This window comes from Mercenaria mercenaria, chromosome 5, assembly GCF_021730395.1.
Source record: "Mercenaria mercenaria strain notata chromosome 5, MADL_Memer_1, whole genome shotgun sequence".
Classification (NCBI taxonomy): domain Eukaryota; kingdom Metazoa; phylum Mollusca; class Bivalvia; order Venerida; family Veneridae; genus Mercenaria; species Mercenaria mercenaria.
Window position 1 is genome coordinate 73,340,417 of NC_069365.1, and position 27,508 is coordinate 73,367,924.

General features: G+C 35.8%; 1 protein-coding gene across 1 annotated transcript in view; it reads right to left on the minus strand.

Moving 5' to 3' along the window:
* The window catches only part of LOC128557136 (CWF19-like protein 2), a 65,421-nt gene that overhangs the window by 33,230 nt on the left and 4,683 nt on the right, over positions 1 to 27,508 (minus strand). Inside the window, exons 4-9 of the mRNA XM_053543948.1 lie at positions 27,247 to 27,333; positions 26,035 to 26,154; positions 9,239 to 9,454; positions 7,621 to 8,302; positions 6,754 to 6,911; positions 4,632 to 4,844 (exon numbers count right to left, since the gene is read on the minus strand). Coding sequence (XP_053399923.1) covers positions 4,632 to 4,844; positions 6,754 to 6,911; positions 7,621 to 8,302; positions 9,239 to 9,454; positions 26,035 to 26,154; positions 27,247 to 27,333 — 1,476 coding nt within the window. The remainder of the gene's footprint in view (positions 1 to 4,631; positions 4,845 to 6,753; positions 6,912 to 7,620; positions 8,303 to 9,238; positions 9,455 to 26,034; positions 26,155 to 27,246; positions 27,334 to 27,508) is intronic.

Genomic DNA, 27,508 nt, shown 5'->3' on the forward strand with positions numbered 1-27,508 from the left:
AAGAAATAATCATAAAAATATGTCTTATATGTTGAGAGTATCATATCATGTCATTCTCATAAAACAACGCTGATGTGTCACGCTGGGAATTACGAATTATAAATATCAAATATGACCTAATGAATTCATATAAACCCTAGATGTTTAGATTTCAGGTTTATATCATTGGGATTTTTTTCACAAATTCATAACATTACTTTCCTTATACTTAACTGTTCAAATTGGTGGATTTTTTTCCAGTTTCAGTATTAATTTTGATACTCATAATATTAGTTTCTCATAACAAGAGCTGTCACAGGAGACAGCGTGCTTGACTATTTCAATGCTGGATAGTGAAATTGGGTACATTTGACGAAGCTGGAGCTGTCACTTGGGTGTTTAATGATTCCAACATGGATGAGATACTGGATAATAGCTGGAGTCTGTGTCAAAAGTAGTAAGAAATAGGAGAGATAAGGATCAAGTGTATCAAAACATTAAATAACAAGCAAATTCGATGAATTGGTATCCCCCGCCGAAAGGGTTTGTGGTGAGGAATGGCAAAACAAGAGCTGTCTCCATAGGATGACACATGCCCCCGATGGCACTTTGAATGAATATATAGTTATGGCCGATGTTAGAGTTTAGGACCTTTGACCTACGGAACTGGGTCTTGCGCGTGACACGTCGTCTTACTGTGTCACACATTCATGCGTAGATATTTTAAAATCCATGCATGAATGACAAAGATATGGACCGGACACACCTATCAATGCACTATCATGAAAAATGACCTTTAACATCTAAGTGTGACCTTGACCTTTGAGCTACGGCCTGGGTCTTGCGCGCGACACGTCGTCTTACTGTGGTACACATTCATGCCAAGTTATTTGAAAATCCATCCATCGATGACAAAGATATGGACCGGACACGCCCATCAATGCACTATCCTTTAACGTCTAAGTGTGACCTTGACCTTTGAGCTACGGACCTGGGTCTTGCGCGCGACATGTCGTCTTACTGTGGTACACATTCATGCCGAGTTATTTGAAAATCCATCCATCGATGACAAAGATATGGACCGGACACGCCCATCAATGCACTATCCTTTAACGTCTAAGTGTGACCTTGACCTTTGAGCTACGGACCTGGGTCTTGCGCGCGACACGTCGTCTTACTGTGGTACACATTCATGCCAAGTTATTTGAAAATCCATCCATCGATGACAAAGATATGGACCGGACACGAAAATTGCGGACAGACAGACCGACAGACCGACGGACCGACAGACGGTTCAAAAACTATATGCCTCCCTCCGGGGGCATAAAAATATATCCGGCAAAAAGTTAAGGATGTTAATAAGAAGCAAATAATTTCATTAGTCAAAATCAATTTAACAGAAAACAAATGTTTAATAAAAGAATACATAATAAATGTGTGATACTTTGATCCTGACTAAAGAATTTATTTTAAATAGGGTATGCTTACTGTAATAAGCTTAGCTTTTAAAATTAAATGCAGTTAATTGAAATGTGAGCTTGAAGTTTAACTGGCATGAAATATTATCTTTGAGTGGTTTGGCACCAGGTGTTGCTGTTTAACATGTACATTTTAACTTAAAAGAACAGATGTTCTTAAGAGAACACAGAAAAGATATCTTGAACATGGCAGTGAAGTTTAACTGGAACGAAATATTGTCTTTGAGTGGTTTGGCACCAGGTGTTGCTGTTTAACATGTACATTTGAACTTAAAAGAACAGATATTCTTAAGAGAACACAGGTAAGATATCTTGAACATGGCTGAGGACAAGGTTTGTGCAGTCACAACTGAATATATTTATTTTTTTAGGAGGTGGGGGTGCGGGGGAATGGGAGAGGAAACAAAATTTCACATGTTGATTATAAATACTGATGGAAAATTAAAAATGAAAAAAAAAAGGTAAAAGGGTGAGTGGGTGGGTGGGGGGGGGGGGGGGAGGGCGAGAGGATGAGATCAGTGGTGGGCATGACTGGGTGGAGGAGTGAGGTGGGGGAATGGTACAACTTGCATGTTGATAAATAATCATGGAAGGTTTGAAAAAAAATCTAAAATAAGAAATGAAAAAAAGAAAATTTTTTTTTTGGAGGGGGGGGGGGGGGGGGGGGGGGGGGGTGTGACCAAGGCAAGTGGGTGACCAGGTGTGGGTGCGCAACTTCACATGTTTATAATAAATGTTCACAGAAAAGAATGAAAGAAATTTAATGAAATTCTGCCAAATGGTAAATTTGTTATGTACAAATATGTGGATTTTTAGAAAATTAAAGGGCAATAACTCTGAAGTAACAAAAGAAACCCGTTCGAAATTGTGTGTGCACAACCACATTATAGTGCTCTAAATTCTGTTAAAGTTTCATAGTTCAAGGTCAAATATATCAATAGTTATGATGCAGAAATTACCATATCTATAGATCTATAACACCCTATATAGTTAACACTGGAAACTTCTAAGGGCCATAACTCTGGCGTTACTTGGGCAATCTGCCTGAAACTTGATGGGCCCCATAACCTCATAGTGGTGAACATGTATATGAAGTTTGTTTAAAAAAATTTAAATAAGGAATTTTTTTTTTTTTTTTTGGGGGGGGGGGGGGGGGGTCGAGATCGGGAGGGGTGTGATCAAGGTAAGGGGGTGACCAGGTGTGGGTACACAACTTCACATGTTTACAATAAATTTTCATGGAAAAGAATGAAAGAAATTTAATGAAATTCTACCAAATGGTAAGTTTGTTATGTACAAATATGTGGATTTTTATACAATTAAAGGGCAATAACTCTTAATTTACAAATAAATCCGAACAAAATTGTGTGTACACAACCACATTATGGTGATCTAAATTCTGTTTAAGTTTCATAGTTCTAGGTCAAATATATCAAAAATTATGATGCAGAAATTGCCATATTTATAGTACCCTATATAGTTAACACTAGAAATTTCTAAGGGCCATAACTCTAGTGTTACTTGGACAATCTGACTGAAACTTGACGGGCCGCAAGAACTCATAGTGGTGAACATGTATATGAAGTTTTAAATAAATATTCCCAACCATTTCCTAGATATGGCTCCGGAAGGACGGACGGAAAGACCAAAACTAACACCAAAACTATATCCCTCCGTCGGGGGATAATAAGTATAATTCTTAGCAAAAAGGGGGCATAATTCATGAAATATTGGTGCCACAGTGATGCACCTTGTGTCATGTTAAATCAAATCCATTTTATAATAACTTGAGATATAGTGAAACTGCATCAAAATTAACCTTTAACTCAAGTAAAAGGGGCATAATTCAAAATTGGTGCCAGAGTTATGGACCTTGTGTCATATGATGTGGGTGATAATGTGGAACAACTATTTTAAGTTTGAATCAAATCCATTCAGTAATAACTGAGTTAGAGTGAAAGTGCATTAAAACTTTAACCTGAAATTGCAAGTAAAAAGGGGAATAATTCATGAAATAATGGTGCAAGAGTTAAGGCCCTTGTGTCATATGATGTGAGTGATGATGTTGAACAACTATTTTTATTCTGGTTAGTTGGGTTTAACGTTGCACCAACAAAATTACAGGTCATATGGCGACTTTCCAGCTTTGATGGTGGAGGAAGACCCCAGGTGCCCCTCCGTGCATTATTTCATCACAAGCGGGCACCTTGGTAGAACCACCAACTTCGTAAGCCAGCTGGATGGCTTCCTCACACAAAGAACTCAACGCCCCGAGTGAGGCTCGAACCCACATATATGAGGGGCAAGTTTGAATCAAAACCATTTAGTAATAACTGAGATAGAGTAAAAGTGCACCAAAACTTGAAATTCTAAGTAAAAAGAGAGGATAATTCATGAAATAATGGTGCAAGAGTTATGGCCCTTGTGTCATATGATGTGAATGATGATGTTGAATAACTATTTTAAGTTTGAATTAAATCCACTTAGTAATAATTGAGATAAAATGAAAGTTCACCAAAACTTTAACCTGAAAATATAAGTAAAAAGGAGGATAAATCGTGAAATATTGGCGCCAGAGTTATGACCCCTGGGTGATGATGTTGAACAACTATTTTAAGTTTGAATCAAATCCATTTAGTAATAACTGAGATAAAGTGAATGTGCACCAAAACTTTAACCTGGAATCCTAAGTAAAAAGGGGGATAATTCATGAAATATTGGTGCCAGAGATATGACCCTTGTGCCATATGATGTAGGTGATGATGAGGAACAACTATTTTAAGTTTGAAGTAACTCCATCAAGTAATAACAAAGATAAAGAGAAAGTGCATCAAAACTTTAACCAAAGAGCAGACGCGGAAGAGCGCCGAAGCCAGGTCGAGTAAGATAGCTCTCCATACTTCGTACAGTCGAGCTAAAAATGGGATAATTTCAGCAGTGAGGGGTTGTGGTTTCAAACCTGCAGAGAAAATAATTTATGGCGCAATTACTCATACAAAACATCACTCAACCAGAAAATACTAATGATATGCCCAAACAATCTTGGCAGTGAACCTTTCTACGAAGTTTTCATTAAATCTCACCATTAGGTACAAGTATGAAACAACTACTTGTCTATTTTTTCTTCAATTCCAACATGTGGTGCACCAATATGCTTTGAAATGGTTCATATACCTTTTGCTTTTTCCTTCTCCTCTTTCCACCTGACTCTGCAGGATACTGACTATCTGGTACAGGTCGAGCTAACCCAGATCTATCAGTACGGGTCAAGGTCACAAAGTCATCATCATCTTCCCTCTTCTGACTTTGACCTTGAGGTATAGCAGGTGCATTCTTCTTAGCTTCTCTTGCTGCTTCAAGCTGGGCTTTTAACTTTGCTGCCTGCTCCTGAAATATGAATAACTGTTTAATTATTCTAGAGAACTTTCATGTGACTTTATCTATTTTTCAAGTAAAACAGTAAGTATATCAAATCCAGATATAGACTCATTTAAATGCAACTAATGCTAACACCAAAGCAATACAGGTCACATGGCAAATTTTCAGTTTTTAATGGTGGAGGAACCTTCGAGGGGTTACTGTTAAATCATTAATATTCTTGAGGGACAAATTTTCACACATTTCATAGCTGAACAACCCACAAAATCAAATCCCAGTGAGCAAGTAAACTTACCACTGATTTTACATTCAAAGAACAAAATCCCATACATTTACATTCCCATGTCAGAAATAAGTGCACTAGCCTAATACCATGAAATTTGGTGCCCACGAAATTAAATGATTTAACACTATCTGTATGGGTGGGCACCTGGGTAGAAGCACCAATCTTCTGGAATCCAGCTTGATGGTTTCCTCATTAGACCTTGTAAGACATTTTGCAGTTCATATTAATGTACACAGTCACTTCTGCTACTGAAAAACATTTAAATTAAGTTTAATGTCTCAAGATCAAATACTTTCTAGATATGTGCAAGATAAACTTTTAGTCTCTTAATGCACATCTTGACCAAGTAAAGGCCTACACTAGTAACCATGGCCTTGCTGAAATAAGTCCTAAACAAACCCCAAGGTGCACAACCTATGGTTTCATGACATTAGGTTAAATATTTTTTTAGATAACTACCAACACACTTGAAGGTCCTTTATGCATGCTTTTGATTGTCAAGGGCCATGACACTGGTCTGGCTGAGTGAAATCCTAAACAAAACCCCATGTGCACAACTTCACATGCTGAATAATATTCTTATAATATTTCACAACCCTTGGTCAAATACCTTTTGAGATATGTTCAACAAAACTTTTAGTCCTTTATGTATATTTTTACTAAGTCAAGGGCCATAACGCCAATCTGGCTGAGTAAAATTCAAAACAAAATCTCAGATGCACAACTTCACATGCTGATTAACAATCCTGCGAGGACTGATGACTATGAATCAAACACTTTTTGAGATATGCACGACACAAACTCGGACAGGCATACATCTGGACGACAAGGTTAAATCTAAGTGATTAAAAAAAATTTCAGGGGCATAAAAAAGTCCTTTAAATCTAAGTGTTAATTTCATCTTTGAGATAGGGGTCTATTCTTGCATGGAACACATAGTATGCTAAAGGTAAACAAGTATGCCAGGTTATTTAAATATCAATCATTGTGTTAAAAGCTATAGACCTGCCAAAAAGAAATTACATAAAATAGCTGTAAGTATGGCCATGACCTTTGAGCTATGGATCTGAATCTTGCAAGCAACATATTTTCTTGTTATTGTGAATATCTGTACAAGGTATATGAATATCCAATCATAAAAATATATCACATCCAAAATTTCAAGACAACAGATGGAGCACAAACCTATAGCCTCCAAAATTGGTTTTCACCCAACAGTGGAAGCAAATATAAACAACTACAGATGCTTTTGAGAAAAGCGCATGTCTCCCACAATTGCAACATTGAAAAATGTCTAGTTTCTCTCGATGGCTTTGATGAATGGACCCCATTGAAAAATGTCTAGTGTCTCTCGACGGCTGTGATGAATGGATCCAATCAGTAATTCAAGGGCCATAATTCAAAAGTGCCTGGGTGGATTTGGCTAGTTATCGAACTTGGCCGAGGTCTCATGGTCAAACACATTTTGTTCAAGTTTGGTGAAGATCAGATGAGAAATGTTCGACTTAGTGCAGACAAGCTTTGTGACAGACAGACAAACAGACAGACACACACACAGACTGGAGTAAATCAATATGTCTCCCACACCACTGTGTGGTGGGAGACATAATAAAACAAAGGAGACTAACATACCTCATTTCCCATAATTTCTGCCTTGACAATCTTAGCACCTAGGTCATTCATCTCTTTTTCTGACAGAATCCTCACAGGTGATTTTGGTCTTTCATCCTGTTTTGACCTTGACCTCTGACCTCTATCAGAATCCTCATCACTGCTACTTGAGCTGGAATCTGTAGTGAGTATCATTTCCTAGTTAACCATGTCTTAAACTATAAGGCCCCTAATGAAATCATCGACGATAAACACCATTTGTCGGCGATTTTCGTAAAGATCTTTGTTTGGTAACGGGTATATTTAGAATGCCAAAAATAGCGAAGAATCTTGATTACGTCATTTCCGAGTTTTTCAAACATGGTATCTTACACATGAGATGCTTAAGGAAAGTTCATGAAATCATTCAAAGAAATGTGAAAATGTAGTGTATGTAAGGCAAGAGCAAATAGCAACAATTTGTACCAATCTGCTTGCTCATTGCGCTAATACCACAAAAGCCTACTCTTATCTGTTTAGCATTTTAAAATGATTTGTGCTATAACATGTTGCAAAGATGAAAACAATCTCAGATACATACATCTTTTCAATTACAGCAGTTGTTTTTTAGCAAGTAACATTTTATAAAGTAAAGCTGCCAAATCTTACATAAAAACCTTTTTAATCAAGTAGGGGTGGCGGAATCTCATTCTGACTTGCCCATTTTTGCCAAAAGCTTTTTCCTACTGGTCCATATAACGATTATATATTAAAATATGGTGAAATTCTACTTATCTATATGGGCTCTGTGGCAAACTTGGCAAGTCGGACAATTGATTTTGTGGCCCCTGAGAACACCTCCATATGAAAAATAAATCCTTACAAGAAAGTATGGTAAAATATTGATACCTGATGATGATGAAGATGATGATGGTGATCTTCTCTTTTTCCTTTCATTTTTCTCCTCCCTGTAACTTCTACCATCTCTCTGAGCTGCAGACTTATCAATGCCATCATCTGGATCAGCTGGCTTCTGAAATTCCTTCTTTTTCCATGCTGGGGCATTATTTCTTGAAGACTCTGACCTTGAACCTTTGTATCCACTTTCCTGTATTTCTCCAGGCTTCATAAATCTCCCTTTCATTGACGATGAACCACTTGACCTATTTCTGTCACGTGACCTTGACCTCTCCCTTGACCGTCTTCTATATCTATCTATAGAATTTGATCTTGACCTTCTCCTATTTCTGTCTCTTGAACGAGATCTTTTTCTGTCTCTAGATAATGACCTAGATTTTGAACGTCTGCTTTTGTTACTATATTTAGATCTTGAACTATCACCTCTGTCTCTTGATCTCGACCTATGTTTATATCTATCTGGTGTCCTTGACCTTTCATTTTTTGACTGTCTTGAAGGTGACCTTGATGGTGACCTTGCATGTCTATGTTTATCATATTTTCTAGCACTATTATCACTTTCAGTTGGTTTCATAAACCTATTTCTTGGTCTATCTGACTGAGAACGCGATTTTGGTTCACCGTAAACAGTTGCTTCAGCATTTCTAATCATCTCCTGGATTTTCTCTAATGACTGTAAAAAATGTACAACATAAAGCAACATCTGCATTCACCAGTTTACATAGTCTTTGTACAAAAAAAAATTATATTACAAACATTAATTTCAAAAAGTCTGTGATGCCTTAAGAATGAGCATGCTTTAAAAGAAGGTACATGCAGTACACAGTCATTAACATTTGTACGAGACTAACTTTTTTGTAGATTTTGTGGTTGTGTAAATCCATGAAAAGTTTAAATTTCAATGAACTAATAGATTTTCCAATTATTATACATTTAAAATTTGAAATCCACAAATGATTTTCAGGGTTGCCACTTAGTTGAGAAAACGAAATTTTCTGACTTAAATTTTTCCAGACTTTTCCCCGACTAAACCATACTTTTCACTGACCAATACCACTATATTTTTTTCGGCCTTTTCCTCCCCTACAGCCATCCAATCCTCCATTTTACATTTATTTTGTTTCAGATATAACAAACTTTCATTAAAATGCGTTTCAGTCTTCGAAATTCCAAAGTTAACACAAAAACAAAATTGATTCAAAAACATTTAAATTACGTTTATACACCATTACATAAAAATGTGTTTGGAAATACTTATAAATACTCCTTGAAGACTGCCATAGCCACTGAACATTATAAACATCGACCCAGAATTTCATTCCCCCCCCCCCCCCAACCCCCCCAACTTTTCTAAAATCTCATTATTCACTGACCATCATCAAGATTTCCCTGACAATCCTCTGACATTGAAAAAAAATCAATTTTCCCCCGACTTTTCAAGGTATGTGGCAACCCTGATTTTATAAATGACCTATCAAAATATTTCAAATGCGTCTAGCCCCTTGACAACCTGCAAGGCTGGTCCAATGACTATTCCGTCATTTTACAACATGAATTTGAAACGTATGTTTATACTAAAACAGAAATCAAGAATTGAAAGACAACCTACACCCCATCTTTCTGCTGCCAGTTCTTCCAGTGGTCTTCCTTCTTCTTTAGCCTGCTCCACACATCTTTGGTAAGACTTACGTAACCATGACAACCCAGCATCTCCAATACCTGTTGATACAGGCTTGTCTTTATTTTCAGACTTCTTTTGATCCTCTGGTAAACCCGTTCCTCCGTCCTTCCAGTAAGGATTTAATTCTTTCGCATGGGTTCCTGGCTGAAAAAGAAATGACCCAAAATAATCATCATACTCTAAATCATTACCATCAACTGGTATATATTTACATTCCACCTATTCTTTTCCATTGAAAATTATGATGTTCATTTCGTATGAACAGCAAAGGAAAGGTGCGAAAGTTACGTCATTGCTGCTTAGTGATAACCGACCGCTGTTTTGAAAATATCCGCATATAGTCAGGGAGAACGTTCCTTAAATGATGTCGCAGTTGTTCCGTCTGGTGAACAGAATGGCCGGAATACTGATTTTAATGTTAAATGCCATAAAATATATGCAATTTATAATATTATCTTGTTTACAGATGGAAAGGAAATATAATGTAAATATAAGAAATGAAACTAATTTTTTCGGTGTTCATGCGAAATGAACAACAGAATAGGATTGGCAAATTAAACATGAATGCAATTCATGGATTTGCTGATCCTATTCTGTCATTCATTTCGCATGAACACCAAAAAAAAAATCATTTCATTCCTTAAAGGGCCTTGATCCACATCAAATGAAAGGGTTATAAATTTTGTTTTTAGGATACTGAGAATAAAATCAAAAACCTCATCTGAAAGCCACTGATGTTCTAAGATGAAAGTTTTCTCTAAAGTAAAACATTTACTGGTAGTTCTGCATGTTTAAAAGAAAGAACTTTGCTAGTTTTATCAATTTACAAATGGGTTGTTTTATCTGCGGCATGTGTTACTTTCTCATACACCAGATCCATGGGCCATCAGCCTTTAGTATAGGATATCAAGATAACTGTTCCAGGTCTGACTTTGACCTGTGACCTACTGTAGAGGAGTGTAGTGTATAGTATTTATGCAACTTTTTTATTTGTAGTTCGATTTAATTTTTTTTTGAAAACAAGAGGGCCCTGAAGGCCCTGTATCGTTCACCTGAAGAAAGTAGATCAGTAGGTCACATTCATGATCATTGAAGTCAGCTTTAAGATTGATGTGCAAATCCAATTTTCAAGGCTGTATCTTAAAAAACAAAAAAGTAGGTCAGTAGGTCATATTCCACATGACCCAGATTCGAACTTGACCTAAAGATCATCAGAGTCAACATTCTGACAAAGTTTCATGAAGATAGTCATAAATGTGGCCTCTAGAGTGTTAACAAGCCTTTCCTTTGATTTGACCTAATGACCTAGTTTTTGACCCCACCTGACCCAGATTTGAATCTGACCTAAAGATCATCAAGATTAACATTCTGACCAAGTTTCTAGAGTGTTAACTAGCTTTTTCTTTGATCTGACCTGGTGACCTAGTTTCTGACTCCACTTGACCCAAAGATCATCAAGAATTACTTTCTGACCAAGTTTCATTAAAATAGTCATAAATGTGGCCTCTTAATGAGTGTTAACAAGCTTTACATTTGATCTGACCTGGTGACCTAGTTTTTGACCCCACCTGACTCAGATTTAAACTTGACCTCAAGATCATCAAGATTAACATTCTGACCAAGTTTCATTAAGATATGATCATGAATGTGGCCTCTAGTGTTAACTAGCTTTTTCTTTGATTTGACCTGGTGACCTAGTGTTTGAACCCACCTGACCCAGATTTGAACTTTATCTAAAGATCAGCAAGATTAACATTCTGACCAAGTTTCATGAAGATATAGTCATAAATGTGGCCTCTAGAGTGTTAACTAGCTTTTCCTATGATTTGACCTGGTGATCTTGTTTTTAACCCCCCCCCCACCCTGACCCAGATTTAAACTTGACCTAAAGATCATCAAGATTAACATTCTGACCAAGTTTCATTAAGATATAGTCATAAATTTGACCTCTAGAGTGTTAACTAGCTTTACTTTGATTTGACCTGGTGACCTAGTTTCTGAATCCACTTGACCTAGATTTGAACTTGACCTAAAGATCATCAAGATTAATATTCTGACCAAGTTTCATAGAGATAATATCATAAATGTGGCCTCTAGAGTGTTAACAAGCTTTACATTTGATCTGACCTGGTGACCTAGTTTTTGACCCAACCTGACCCAGATTTAAACTTGACCTCAAGATCATCAAGATTAACATTCTGACCAAGTTTTATTAAGATATGGTCATGAATGTGGCCTCTAGAGTGTTAACTAGCTTTTCATTTGATTTGACCTGGTGACCTAGTTTTTGACCCCACCTGATCCAGATCTAAGCTTGACCTATAGATCATCAAGGTTAACATTCTGACCAAGTTTCATAAAGATATAGTGACAAATGTGGCCTCTAGACTGTTAACAAGCCTTACCTTTGATTTGACCTTGTGACCTAGTTTCTGACTCCAATAGACCTAGAGATCATAAAGATTAACATTCTGACCAAGTTTCATAGAGATACTATCATAAATGTGGCCTCTACAATGTTAACAAGCTTTTCCTTTGATCTGACCTGGTGATCTTGTTTATGGCCCCACTTGACCCAGATTCAAACTTAACCTAAAGACCATCAAGGTTAACATTCTGACAAAGTTTTATAAAGATATAGTCATAAATGTGGCCTCTAGTGTTAACAAGCCTTACCTTTGATTTGACCTGGTGACCTGGTTTCTGACTCCACTTGACCTAGATTTGAACTTGACCTAAAAATCATCAAGATTAACATTCTGACCAAGTTTCATAGAGATATCATAAATGTGGCCTCTAGAGTGTTAACAAGCTTTTCCTTTGACTTGACCTTGTGACCTAGTTTTTGACTCCAGATGATCCAATATCGAACTCATCCGATTTTTTTGAGAGTAACATTTTGACCAAGTTTCATTAGGATTGGGCCAAAACTGTAACCTCTAGAGTGTTAACAATCAAACAGTTGATGACGACAGACGGACGACATACTACAGGCGATCACAAAAGCTCACTTTAGTTGCATTTCGGCCCCAAGGAGTTAAAGGGCCAACATTTGCTACTTTGGCTTCTGCAGCCATATAGAGAATTCATTTATGGTTTGATTAACCATAACATTAAATCTTGGATTCCATGATGAATCTGTCAGATCCAATCATAGGGTCTGGACTGACCCCAGAAAGAGCCAAAATTTGTTAATATTTACCTTGTGAACATAGTGTTTCCTGCAGACTCTAAAAGGGGCATGGTGCTTCCCTTGGAAAAGGGCACTTTTAATGCCCGGTTGAAAGGGCAATTGTCCAAGTATGCTTGCCGGCGTCATTTTACATACTATTTTCACACTGCATTTGAGAATCTTTCATATCTCATGGTAGATATTTTGTATTATTCTTTAGATAATGCCTACCGTGTTGTGAAAGAGCTTTCCTTTCTTTTGTTCGAAGATGACACTGATGATTCATACTTTCAAACATTCTTAATCTGTTACCATCACGAAGTGTTGGCTTGCATTTTCAGAGACAAATATCAGCTGATAATTAATAAGCAACAAGTTTTATTGAACAAAAGCTCATAGAACACAAAATGTCCCCCTTGATGCATTCATTAATTGCACAAGGAACAGAAATTATTTGCTCACTGTAAGCAAAAGTTCTACTGTTCTGGTTCAATGTGACCGTGACCTTGACCTTTGACCCACTGACCTCAAAATCAACAGGGATCATCTGCTGGATATGATCAACTTCCCTATTAAGTTTCGTGACCCTAGGCCCAAGCGTTCTCAAGTTATCGTCCAGAAACTGTTCCGGGTCAATGTGACCTTGACCTATGGCCTACTGATCTCAAAATCTATCGGTCAGGGTCATCTACTGGTCATGACCAATCTCCCTTTTAAGTTTCGTGATCCTAGGCCAAAGCTTTCTCAAGTAATCATGTGGAAACGGTTTAACTGTTCTGGGTCACTGTGACCTTGACCTTTGACCTCAAAATCAATAAGGGTCATCTGGTCGTCATGATTAACCTCTCTATTAACTTTCATGATCCTTGGCCCAAGCGTTCTTGAGTTATCATCCGGAAACAGTTTAACTGTTCCTGGCCAATGTGACCTTGAACTTTGACCTACTGATCTTAAAATCAATACAGGTCATCTGCTGGTCAAGACCAACCTCTCTATCAATTTTCTTGATCCTAGGCCCAAGCATTCTTGAGTTATCGTCTGGAAACCGTTTTACTGTTCCTAGTCACTGTGACCTTGACCTTTGACCTACTGATCTCAAAATCAATAGGGGTCATCTGCTTGTGATTACCAACCTCCCTATCAACTTTCACAATCCTAGGCCCAAGCATTCTCAATTTATCATCTGGAAACCGTTTAACTGTTCCGTGTCACTGTGACCTTGATCTTTGACCTACTGACCTCAAAATCAATAGGGGTCATCTGCTGGTCATGACCAACCTCCTTATCAACTTTCATGATCCTAGGCCCAAGCTTTCTTGAGTTATCATCCGGAAACCATTTACCTGTTCCGGGTCACTGTAACTTTGACCTTTGACATACTGATCTCAAAATCAATAGGGGTCATCTGCTGGTAATGACCAACCTCCCTATCAATTTGCATGATCCTAGGCCCAAGCGTTCTTGAGTTATCATCTGGAAACGGCTTGGTCTACATACTGACCGACATCTGCAAAACAATATACCCCTCCTTCTTCGAAGAGGGGCATAACAACTATCAATGCGCAACTTATAATTAAGTTTTCAATCATCTCATATCCATCATTTCACCATTGCTTAACCTTTAAGAGCAATGGCAATTCATAAAAATCTACATGTAATCTATGACTTTGTACCTATATCGCTGATCAAACCCATTGTTCTTCGTTGTCAGTAAGATTTAAGACAACAAATCGACATGGAAAGTTTTATTTTGCTAGTGTTTTGGGCATGCGAAACTGAAAGTAGAATGCGACGTAAAAAGTACATGCTGTAAAATTTACTAGATTAGATCGTCTGCCACTATTTCTATCACTCCCTCGTTGCTCGGAAGTTTCTGCGATACATGCACTAGAGTTACTGCCCCTGAAAGAGGCAAAATTTTCTATTTTGACCCTTTAAGCCATACAGAGGTTTCATTTATGCTTTGATTTGATATAAACTTGCACAGAATGATTATCTTGATGATCTCTAGGCCTCATCGTTCCGATCGAAACTGGGTCATGTTGGGTCAAAAACTAGGTGATCTGGCCAAATCAAAGGAAAAGCTTGTTTACAACCTAGAGGCCACATTTAAGACCCTATCTCCATGAAAGTTGGTCACAATGTTTATCTTGATGATTTCTAGGCAAGTTTGAAACTGGGTCATATGGGGTCAAAAACTAGGTCACCCAGTCAAATCAAAGGAAAAGCATGTTAACACTCTCTCGAGGCCACATTTATGATCTTATCTTCATGAAACTTGGTCAGAATATATATCTTGATGACTTCTAGGCCAAGATCTAAACTGGGTCATATGGGGTCAAAAACTAGGTCACCAGGTCAAATCAAAGTATAAGCTTGTTTACAGCCTAGGAGACAGATTTTTTTATTCTATCTTCATAAAGCTTGATCAGAATGTTTGTTATCATGAATTCTTGGAAGATTTCAAATCTTGGTCACATGGGGTCAAAAACTAGGTCAAATCAAAGGAAAAGTTGTATACACTTTAGAGGCCTCTTTTTTGCTCCAGTCTTCCTGAAACTTTGTCAGAATGTTTGTTTTCATAAAATTCTGGACAAGTTCGAATCAAAGTAAATGATTATTAACACTCAAGAGGCCACCTTTTTGGTCCAATCTCAATGAAAATATTATGCCAATACAAGTTGTGTGCAAGTTTGATTAAAGTTGATTGCAAAATGTGGTTTCTATCATGTTCACAAGGAATTGTGAACGGACGACAGGCAATCACAAAAGCTCACCCTGTCACTATGTGACAGGTGAGCTAATAAATGAATGAGCAGGGGGCGACCTTGGGAGTCCCCGCAGTGCGGGGACACAGTCAAACTGCCTTGGCCTTATCCAATATCAGATCAGGCCTCTGCCAGGCCCCCGAAAGGAATGTAGGTTAACAGTCGGCGTAAGCCATTAACCGTAACTGACATTAAACAACACTTATAAATTATCTATTTTATTTTAATCAAAATTGTTTGTCATATTTCAATGTTTTGTATTACTCTGTCAATTTCAATTGTCCAGCTTGTATTTGGTATTCAATACAGTCATGTAACTGTTGACAGTTTCTTTCTGTTTGGTGGAAAGGTAGCAAACACTGTATTGTATTACTCTATCAGTTTCAATTGTTCATCTTGTATTTGGTATTCAATACATGTAACTGTTGACAGTTTCTTTCTGTTTGGTGGAAAGGTAGCAAACACTGCTACCTTTGGTGGTGTAAATACCTTTACACATGGTGTATACTTTGTACTACAAAGTATTCCTCCTTTGAACAATTCAAGTATTTCATAGTTAATGTTTTGTCTTTCTACTGAACGTGCATAGTCCATTACTACGTATGGCTGTTTATCATAAATATATGATATATCTTGTGTTGCTTCATTTCTTAAGTGTATTCCATTATGGAATACATGTATCCATTTTGCTAAATAAGTCTTCCCGATGTTTCCTTTTTCTTCCCATATCCACATTATCTGTGTATTTGTTTGGTCATTTAATATTTTTAATGTTTCTTCTTGCCAATTTTTAAGTTGATCTTTTTGCATTTCTTCTCTCATCTGTTGTTTAAAGATTTCATTTTGATAATATTGAAAATATGCTTTAAACTCTTTTCTTTGTTCTTCATTTTTCAAACTACAATATGGTGCATCTGTAATTATTATTCGATTTGTTCCTCTTATCCGAGCATAACTATATGCTTTTTCCCTCACTGATAACGGTTTGTCTCCTGGTCTGTTCATGTTTGTGTATCCGTACATGTATATATATATGTATATATTGTCCGAATTGTTGTATTTAATATAAACGTTATCTGCGAAAGTTATAAACATTTAATTTATGTCTTTAATGGTATCCAAGTTCTTTAAATCACAACACTATGTGTATGATACAATGCTGTTTTATGAAATGAAAGATTTCAAGTCTTGAAAACTATCAAGCAGCCCACCTAACATTTCGCGAATTTCGGAGATCCGTATCGAAATTTCGATACAAATTTTTTTCGAAAGTTGAAGATCATTAATGATTGATACGTAAAATTACCATTTGAATCTAACTATCACGTAACACGTAATTTTGACAAAAAAGAAAGTAGCGCGGTGTTCAGCGTTCGGGACACCGAATTCCCCCAAATTTTGCACGATTTTCATGGATCACCTAAAACCAGTTGTGTAGAGAATTTCCAGATCCAGTTGCGAACCTGATATCACATTGTTTTCAGAAAGTCTGAGTTAACGTATCGAATAGTGGCTATCCGAAAATCTTTCCATTTGTGTACTCTTCAACTACCAGTTTTGTTGAACACCACTAAATCCAGCTGGTTTCTTTGGTTAAGGCTGAACACACTAAATCCAGCTGTTCTTTATTTCATATAAAATTCACTCACTAATAACGTTTTTCGACATTTTTACATATCAGATTCAGGCATTATTTCCAATGAAGTCGATACTATTCAAACTAAAGAATGGGTCTTAATCTTTTATTTAAGTAAACTACAGTTCGTTAACATAAATACACCGTTTTGGAATGTAACTCACTTTATCGCTGTTCTTTCAAAATTCTCATTCGTACTAAATTCTTTTCGCATTTTTATCTAGATCTTGAGACTGCATTTCAATAAATGCAATGATGCTACTGAAAAAAAAAAAGAAAATGGGGTGTTATTTTAAAAGTACTACAGTTAAATACAACCCGCTTAATTACAACCCTTTTCCTTTCTCTTTCAATTTCTCTTTTCGTGACATTAAATTCTTACGCCGCCATTTTTATCTAGCATGCGAAGGAACATGCCGATTTCAATAGAATGCAAAGTGATACATACTGAAACGCGGTTTGGGTAAAAGTAAGCACGTTGCTGCCGAGAAAATGCACTAGGAAAGGAAAAAAGATTAGTACTATTTATATTTGGACTACTTGTGACTAGACCTGCGGAGGCTTACATTCTATTTGGTAGTGATCAGCCTATAAGAGAAAATTTTTGTTTGATTTTTCCATGAATTTGCATTCATTTTCAAGGTACACCTATTTTACAATGATTCTGATTAGTTTTGGTGCAAAATATTGAGAAAATGTAGAGAAATGACAATTCATTACAGGTCACCACCATCCCCAAAAATATGCAAAATTTAGCCCTGTGCAGGCAATATTTCAATTTATTTTACCTTATTCGTGGAATTTACATTTAACATCCATTTAATCGTTACGATGTTTGTCATTTTCATTCAGAAACATGCTAATTTCAATATTATTTAGGCAACTGAAGTGCTAAAATGCGAGAATAGACATTTACTAGGTCTTAAAACGAACCAAAATAGTGCCACCTGGTCAAAAATTTGATCTAAATTCCAAAAACACAAGGAATTTAAGCGTTTTTAGCCATTCGTTACCGTTTTACATCATAAAGAATAGATTAATGGCATTTCCATTCATTTTCGAGGGGTTTCAGAAAATACCATGTATTGCCCCTTATAGGCTGAACACCACTAAATCCAGCTGTTCTTTATTTCATATAAAATTCACTCACTTCATAACGGTTTTTCGACATTTTCTAGCATATCAGATTTTCAGAGACTTATATTCCCTTAAAGAACTAGATCGCTACTTTAGAAAAACAAAAAGAAAATGGGGTGTTAACTTTTATATAAGTAAACTACAGTTCGTTAAATACAACCCGCTGAATTTACTACTTTTCGCTTCTTTCAATTTCTCTTTTCGTGACATTAAATTCTTACGCCGCCATTTTTATCTAGCATGCGATAGGAACATGCCGATTTCAATAGAATGCAAAGTGATACATACTGAAACGCAGTAGGGTAAAAGTAAGCACGTTGCTGCCGAGAAAATGCACTAGGAAAGGAAAAAAGATTAGTACTATTTATATTTGGACTACTTGTGACTAGACCTGCGGAGGCTTACATTCTATTTGGTAGTGATCAGCCTTATAACACACTAAATAGCCACCACTATATATTCTATATAAAATGACAAGTTTTCACAATGCTGCAATACACACCTAGACCCATTTTAAATTTCTTTAACTTATATTTTCTTGTAGAGCAACATTTATACTGTAAAAATATCCAAAGAAAAGTAGGAGTCATGTTTGATGCAAGAAAAATATTTCTGGTCAAACGGACACACCGTAATTTATACACTGAAATGACAATCACAATTTAGGGTAGGGGTGTATGAATAAATTTCACATGTTAAATCAGTTTGGAGTCTTTTTTCAACATGCAGATGCTACCAGTATGTCAAGTATAGGCATGCAATATGATTTCAACCAATATATAGCAATGATTTCAAGGAAAAATCCTTCTTTATACAGCAGTGTCTGTATGCCATTAAGGAAATATGAAATTTTTTTTTTCAGCTTTTTTGCTCTCTATGTGAAGTTTCATCTATATTCAGCTTATAAAACAAGTTTCAGCCCAAACAAGCCAGTAGTGCTCAGGCTATTTAGTGTCTGTATGCCTTTATTTCATATGAAATCCACTTACTTCATAACGGTTTTTCGACATTTTCTAGCATATCAGATTTTCAGAGACTTATATTCCCATAAAGAACTAGATCGCTACTTTACAAAAAACAAAAAGAAAAGGGGGTGTTAATTTTTATATAAGAAAACTACAGTTCATTAAATACAACCCGCTGAATTTACTACTTTTTGCTTCTTTCAATTTCTCTTTTCGAGACATTAAATTCTTACGCCGCCATTTTTACCTAGCATGCGATAGGAACATGCTGATTTCAATAGAATGCAAAGTGATACATACTGAAACGCGGTAGGGTAAAAGTAAGCATGTTGCTGTCGAGACAATGCACTAGGAAAGGAAAAAAGATTAGTACTATTTATATTTGGACTACCTGTAAATAGACCAGCGGAGGCTTACATTCTATTTGATAGTGATCAGCCTATAAGAAAAATTTTTTGTTTGATTTTTTCATGAATTTGCATTCATTCTCAATGTAAACCTGTTTTACAATGATTCTGCTTAGTTTTGTTGCAAAATATTGAGAAAGTATAGAGAAATGACAATTCATTACAGGTCACCCCCATCCCCCAAAATACGCAAAATTTAGCCCTGTGCAAGCAATATTTCATTTTATTTTACTGTATTCGTCGAATTTTCATTCAAGATCCATTTAATCTTTACGATGTTTGTCCTTTTCATTCAGAAACATTCTAATTTCAATAATATTTAGACAATTGTAGTGTTAAAATGCGAGAAAAGACATTTACTAAATCCTAAAACAGACCAAAATAGAGCCACCTGGTCGAAAATTCGATCTAAATCCCAAAATCACAAGAAATTTAAGTTTTCAGCCATTTGTCACCGTTTTACATCATAAAGAATAGATTAATGGCATTTTCATTGATTTTTGAGGAGTTTGACAAAATACCATGTAGTGTCTCTTATAGGTTGAACACCACTAAATCCAGCTGTTCTTTATTTCAAATGAAATCCACTTACTTCATAATGGTTTTTCGACATTTTCTAGCATATCAGATTTTCAGAGACTTATATTCCCATAAAGAACTAGATCGCTACTTAACAAAAACAAAAAGAAAAGGGGGTGTTAACTTTTATATAAGAAAACTACAGTTCATTAAATACAACCCGCTGAATTTACTACTTTTTGATTCTTTCAATTTCTCTTTTCGAGACATTAAATTTTTACGCCGCCATTTTTACCTAGCATGTGATAGGAACATGCTGATTTCAATAGAATGCAAAGTGATACATAATGAAACGCGGTAGGGTAAAAGTAAGCACGTTGCTGTCGAGAAAATGCACTAGGAAAGGAAAAAAGATTAGTACTATTTATATTTGGACTACCTGTGACTAGACCAGCGGAGGCTTACATTCTATTTGGTAGTGATCAGCATCCAGCATGTAAACAAGGCTATAAAACACTAAATAGCTGTTCTTCTTTAGGTTACAACACACTAAATAGCTGTTCTTCCTTATTCTATATAAAACTGACATATTTCCAATGGCCGCAGCACACATCTGGGCCCATTTTAAAATTCTGCGACCTACATTTTCTTGAAGAATATTGTCAGTGCTAAATAAAAATCAAAAGAAAAGTGGGGGTCATGTGTGATGCAAGAAAAATATTCTCTGTCAAACACACAAACTGCAAAATCAGCAAAACAAGAGGGTCATGATGACCCTGAATCGCTCACCTGAGTAATATGAGCCACATGTTTAAAATGCCAAACTGATGCTAAAATATTAGAAAGTAGGTCACATTCATGGTCCCTTAAAGTCAGTTTTAAGATCAGTGTGCAAAACTGTACATGTCATCCAAATTTCAATTACACCATAAAAAATTAAAGGAGTGGTGTTATTGCAGTGGCTGCCAATATCTGTAATTACGGATCCATTTTAGTAAGTTTATGTTCCATTAGATCTATTGCAATTATTTGTATTAATGATAATTCATGATTTTTGAATGCAATATAAGTTTCTTATGTCTTAGACTGCATTAAGATCAAATCTTGACATGTGAAAACTATGGGACAAATATTCTAAACAAAATAAAGTTCGGTATAGATTTGAATAATTTCTGTTATTCATATTTACATAAATTATTGTCATAGAAACCAGTCACAAATAACAACTGCTTCAAATTGAAAAGCTTGGACTGTGAAATTTTTAAACCCAACAGAATCTCAATAGGCCTATAGCCTAAGAAATTGTGTCTCTTTTCCTGTGAATGTTTGGAAATGAGGACTTAATGTAAATAGTTCATGTTCCAATTCCAAAGTTATTAGAGGCCAGAATTTACATAATCCTGGGATCATAGACAATGACTATTGTAATTCTTTTTAATGTCATAATTGGCAAATTACGGTTCTTTTTAGAAGGAAGACTGGGTCAAAATTTCAGGCAAAAATACTGCTATGATAGACGTCTGGTAATTGGGAGAATGACAAACAATCATTTACATGATTGTACAAAGCTTGTTTTAAATTCAAAAGACAAGCCATTTTTAAAAGTTAATGATCAGAATTTTGTATAGCCACTATTTTTTTTCCTAGTGTTAAACGCTGGTCAGTGATTTTGGGGGCGATTAGCCCCGGTTCAGATTCTCTTAATACCATATGCCTACAAGCAACAGTAAACAATCGCCCCCCGAAATAGTCCTAACATTTCCGCAGAACAGTAATAACATATCTGGCATATAAGTTTTTATAGCTGTCCAAAATGCATAAAAAACTATAATTTCTACGTGATTATGTAAATGATTATGTCATGCAGCTCTCTGTTATCTTTCAGATAACATTAGAAAATATTACATAATGAAGGTAAATTAATTCGCCCCCTATGAATGAAATATCCGTATGAATGGAACTTTTTCATCTTTGGTAAGGTAAAACTCAATGGCATAATACACACACTGTGCAATATGCAGAGATAAAGCTAATAAATCATGCGAAATGTAAGACGTATCTAACAACAATATACAACACATCGAATTAGATTTTATCAAAATACTTAGATAATGTTTATGTTGTTTAAATGGGAACGGGATTCCAGCGAGCACTTTGTTATAGCTTATGACCTCGGTCTATAAATAGTTCATCAAACAAACACTGGTTCAGTGCAGTTTCATTCATAACAAATGTCAATATGACTTATACTGTGTATTATTAATCATATGTTTAGTAAAAGTATTACTAGGTATGATTTGACATATAATACAAAATATAATGGACACAAAATATGAATAATGTAAAAAGGAAGCATAAGTTTTAAAAATAAATTCTTCCAGATCAGTTGCTATAGGTTCTAGGGGACGTAAGCGCTGCGTGGAATTGCCACAGTAATGCAAGAAGAAACAAATGACCTCATTCTACGATTTGTATACCGAAACAGCGTACATGTTATATTTGCTACAGAAATAATGTTTACATTTACAAAAGAAACTATAATATTATTTAATTTAATGGCAGTTAGATTGCTGTTGTTGTTTTTTTGGGAGGCAATTTTTATACTAAACATTTTGACGAATGCTAAGAGTAATAATGTGACATAATGTGCTTTGTCTCCAATTTGCTTAAGGGGGACATTAGATGTAATTGATTTTTGTTTAAACACACGTTTTCAACTGTATTTCAGGTTATATTAAGACCCGTAATGGTAATGTTTAATAATTGCATGAACTTGATACAGTCTTGAGGCTAACATTGTTTCGCTGTGTGTTGCATTTTTTAAACAACTTTTACCGTGTCGTTTTTTTGTGTGTGTGTTTTTCTTTTAATTTTGTATAATTTAATACACCTGACAGGCAAGTTTGAGGGCTCCCTCCTCCCATTCTTACGCCTCTGGTCAGGGTTATCCGATTTGGGACTCGAATCACAACCCCTCAACACTAGTATGGTGCTCTATTGACCGAGGTAACCAGGCAGTGGTCTTAAACCTGTATTACTACACTCCTCCCCTTCTAGTTAGATATTTCCTTCTTGTAAACTTGTAGATTTGTCATTTTTTAAATCTTAGATCTTGAAATCTGTTCCTGTGATGCTCATATTGACATTTGAATGTTCTATTTAATTGTAACTTCAACTTCAGCTGTGGGGAGTGTGTGTGTATTTTCCAACTTCTAAGTAGATATATAACATATAGTCAACAATTGGTGTATCATTATGTATTGTGTGTGCATATGTAACTTCCCAAAGTGTATACCTGGACCAATATGTCGCAAATGCACAACGCATCAATATAAATGCTGAATTAAATTGAAACATGTACACCTGGATCATTATTTGGATTGGTTTTTTTTTTTGACTAAATATAACATTATACCATGCATTATAATCTGGATCTATCATTGATACCAAATTATATGTTGTATGTATATCTTTATTTGAGTGTTACCATTAATTTATGTCTATGTATAATTTTATATTATGACTTTACACATATCAAGTTATTATAACTTATATAAACACATCAGATGTACAGTGCCATTGTTAGCATAAATTTCAGATTGTAAATTGAATATTATATAGAGATATCAAAATTGGTCTGATTAGATTGCTATTTTTTCCTTATTGGTCACCAGGAAACAGCTGATCTACAGCAAGTTACAAACACAGTGGCTAAGGGCACTTTTAAACCTGTTCAGGTTCCTGAAGAAGTAGCAATTGTGACATCTACTGGCCTTAGTAAGTTATGCTAGTGAGTTTTGATTCAGCACTGATTCAAACTCTCAACTTTGCTATATACTGTCTTAGTGATTGAAAGAGGAAAAATTTATCAGATAAAGGAATTGAATGTTTGAAGCATATTGCTACTGGAGACCGTGGTCGAGTGGTTAAGGTCACTGACTTTTAACCACTATAGCCTCTCACCGCTTGAGGGTCATAGGTTTGAGCCCTGCTACGGCCTATGCCTCTCAGTGTGAGGAAGTTGGCAGTTTCTTACGGAGGATGGGAGTCTAGTACTGGTACTTCCCAGGAACAATGGTTAGGCAAACTGTCCGCCTGATATAACAAAAATAGTTGAAAACAGGCATAAAACTTACTGCATTGTAAATCATTATGGTTTACATTTATTTGCAATAAGACGGCATTCTAATTGTTGATTATTGGTACACAGGTGACCTTCAATGTAGCTGTGTAGTTGCCAAAAATAAATAACAGTGTAATCAATATTGCTATACTCTTGCTTGCAATTTATGTTGAAGATCAATCTCTGTTGACATTTCCTGGTAATCTTAAATGAAGATATATCTTTTACTGACTTAATGTTATTTTTCAGTTGAAGGAAGAGTTACGCCGCAAATCACAAATTGCAGCAACAGAGCTGAAGACTGGGGATAAATTAAACAAATATGTAATCCCGACCATTCCAATAAACTCAGGGGCCGCTGATGTAACAGGGATCTCGATGTTAGATGGTGTCATGAAGATGAAACGCGAGGTTGTTCATCCTGTGCCTGTGATAACAGCTATTGAGCAATGGATCACTTGGCTGGAAAAATTCCAGAATGTATGCTTAGTAGCGCATAATGGATGTCACTTTGACTTCCCTATACTAGTGACAACACTGAAAAATGTTGGACTTTTTGTAGGTTTCCAGTGTCTGTGTTTGTAGATTCTATGTGTTCAGGAAACTGTATCCAAAAAGGATCTCACTCGCAACCTGATCTTGTGTTATCTGTATTGGAAAGTACTTATGAGGCACACAAATGCAATAGCTGGTGTTGTGGCACTTGCTCAGTTAATTAACTTCATAAACCTTCCTCAGAAAGATATGTTGTTGCGTATTTTAAAAATAAGTAACAGTATTACTTGACATTGATCGGCTTTTCACAAAATACGTAACAAGTTCTGGAATTACTTCTTCCAACACTTTTTATTGTTATTAGTATTGTTAATTACTATTTTTCTTAGCATTCTGCTCTGCTGTGTATATTCAGTCATGCTGCACTAGTGATAGTCTGACATTTGTTGTCCACAGTTAATAATTACCCCGAATGACAATTCACTGAATTGACGGATTTTCTCCAAACTTCACAGTACTGTGTCTTGTTAATTATGGGTTGCTGCATGGGACTGCTGCATTGGAGTTTAAGTAATCTTACCTTTTAATGTTTTAAGCAATATGATTGTTCCTATACTTTCCTTACAATTTAGAATTTTAAATAGAAAATGACTTTCCAATTCAAATTGTTTAAAATTTTGTTGTTATTTTGACTAAATTAAATATAATTGACCTAGATTTATTTTTATTTCATTTAAAGGACATTATTCAAGCTTTATTATCATTTTAGTATGACTATAGAATACACAGATACCAAAAGTGGTGAAGTTTTTATTGTTTTTAAAGTAGTGAAGATGAAACTTTTTGCTTCCAAGAGGTCAATATATTTGAAGATTATTGTAAATAAATCCCCCATTGCTGTATTTGAGGTTGATTTGTTCTAAATATAGAAGGTGAAATTGTTTAATTAATCTTTATTTTCACTTGCAATGGACCAAATATAAAAATTAAAATGAAAATTTTGATTCAAATGTCTTAAAATTTTCCCCTATCAATTTTCATGATCCTATGCCCAAACCATTTAACTGTTCCGGGTCATTGTGACCTTGAACTTTGACCTACTGACCTCAAAGTCGAACTTAGCCTGTATTTTATGATGTTACACCTGTGTACTAAAATTTATGATCCTAGGTCAAAGCGTTCTAAAGTATTATCCGGAAACTGTTTAACTGTTCAGGGTCATTGTGGCCTTGACTTTTGACCTACTGACCTCAAAGTCGAACTTGACCTGTATTTTCTGAAACCATGAAAACCAACGGACCGAACAACACACTGACTGACAAGCTCACTCCTATAATATTATACCCCCCAAACTTCGTTTTGTGGGGGTATAATAACTGACCTTCTGTTAGCCACCTAGGTGACTTCCTGACATGAAAAATGCTACATCCTTTACAGAGTTTCAAAACCAAAGAAATAAAGAGCAAATCATTCAACACACAGAGTATTATATGCCCTTGTACCTTATTCATGAGTTCCCTTTGTTTGTCTAGTTCATCTTTCTCCTTCGTTTTCCGGTTTATAAGATCCTGTCTGGTTATTGTAGGAAACAGATCCACTGGGGCTTGCATCCAGCTATCCCTCTGGTAATATAAAATTGCTGCATTTCATAAAACTTACCAGTTATTTCGTTATTACTTATCGTTAGCTACAAACTAAAAAGAAATGCTATTTAAGAGTACAGTTTCTAACATTATTTTAAATATGAAAAATTTATATCATATACAAATATTGTTTCTGTAACTGTTCTTATTACATAGTAACATACTCATCTGAGCTGTGCCATGAGAAAACCAATATAGTGGGTTTGCGACCAGCATGGATCCAGACCAGCCTGCGCATCCGCGCAGTCTGGTCAGGATCCATGCTGTTCGCTTTCAAAGCCTATAGCAATTATAGAAACTGTTAGTGAACAGAATGGATCCTGACCAGACTGTGCGGATGCGCAGGCTGGTCTGGATCCATGCTGGTCGCAAAGCCACTATGTTGGTTTTATCATGGCGCGGCTCATTTTTACTCTCTGTTAAGATACAATGGAACCTGAAACATTAATATGTTTTTATAGTGATGTCTCAATTCCATAGTGGAAGTGTGACAACAATTGAGATATCATTTAATATGTGTTGTCATGTTAAAATGTTAATTTACCACAATGGTTTCAATATTACTCAAGCTAAATAACAAGTTTATAATATTTACCATATATAGTATTAATATACATGGATACAAATGTAATTATAAGGCTATTAGCTTTGCACTCATTCTTTTGTAGAATATTACTGTGCTCCTGAAGTCATGCAATATCTCCACCATAGAAGTCATGTGTATATCTTGTTACGAAACTTAATACCTATAAAGATTTATCTGAATCATCTCAATCTATTATAGATTTACCAATCTAAAAGCTACACTGCAAAACTCTACTATATGTACATTGCAAATTAAGCAGGAATATATTGCCTGTGAGAGCTGTTTCTTGACAAAAAGCTATATAAATGCTGGCTTAATCATCACAAATACCATAGAAAGCCATAGTGCATTTAAAATGCATTGCTATATATGTGTTAAAGGCTTTTACTGGTAAATGTTTCTACTTTAACTTGTCTTGCTGTAGTGGCTGTTTTCCTGGAAGAACAAATTTTGTGCATTTGAGATGGATTGATGATAATGCATACCTCAAGTTTAGGACCTTTAACAGCTGTGGTACTTGTGTCAACAGTCTGTGCTGGTTGTGACTTTTCTATCCAAGCTGGTTCTTCATCCTAAAATAAAATTCCACTCCCACTGGGAAAACCTCTACCTGCACAGTGTAATAGTCATATAGATACAAGATGTAATGCAGTCAAAGTCTAAGAGTCTAAGTGACCAATGAGTTTATATCAGGCCTGGAACAGAGCACTGGAATGTTATTTGTGCATTCAAACTTTAGGTTGATAC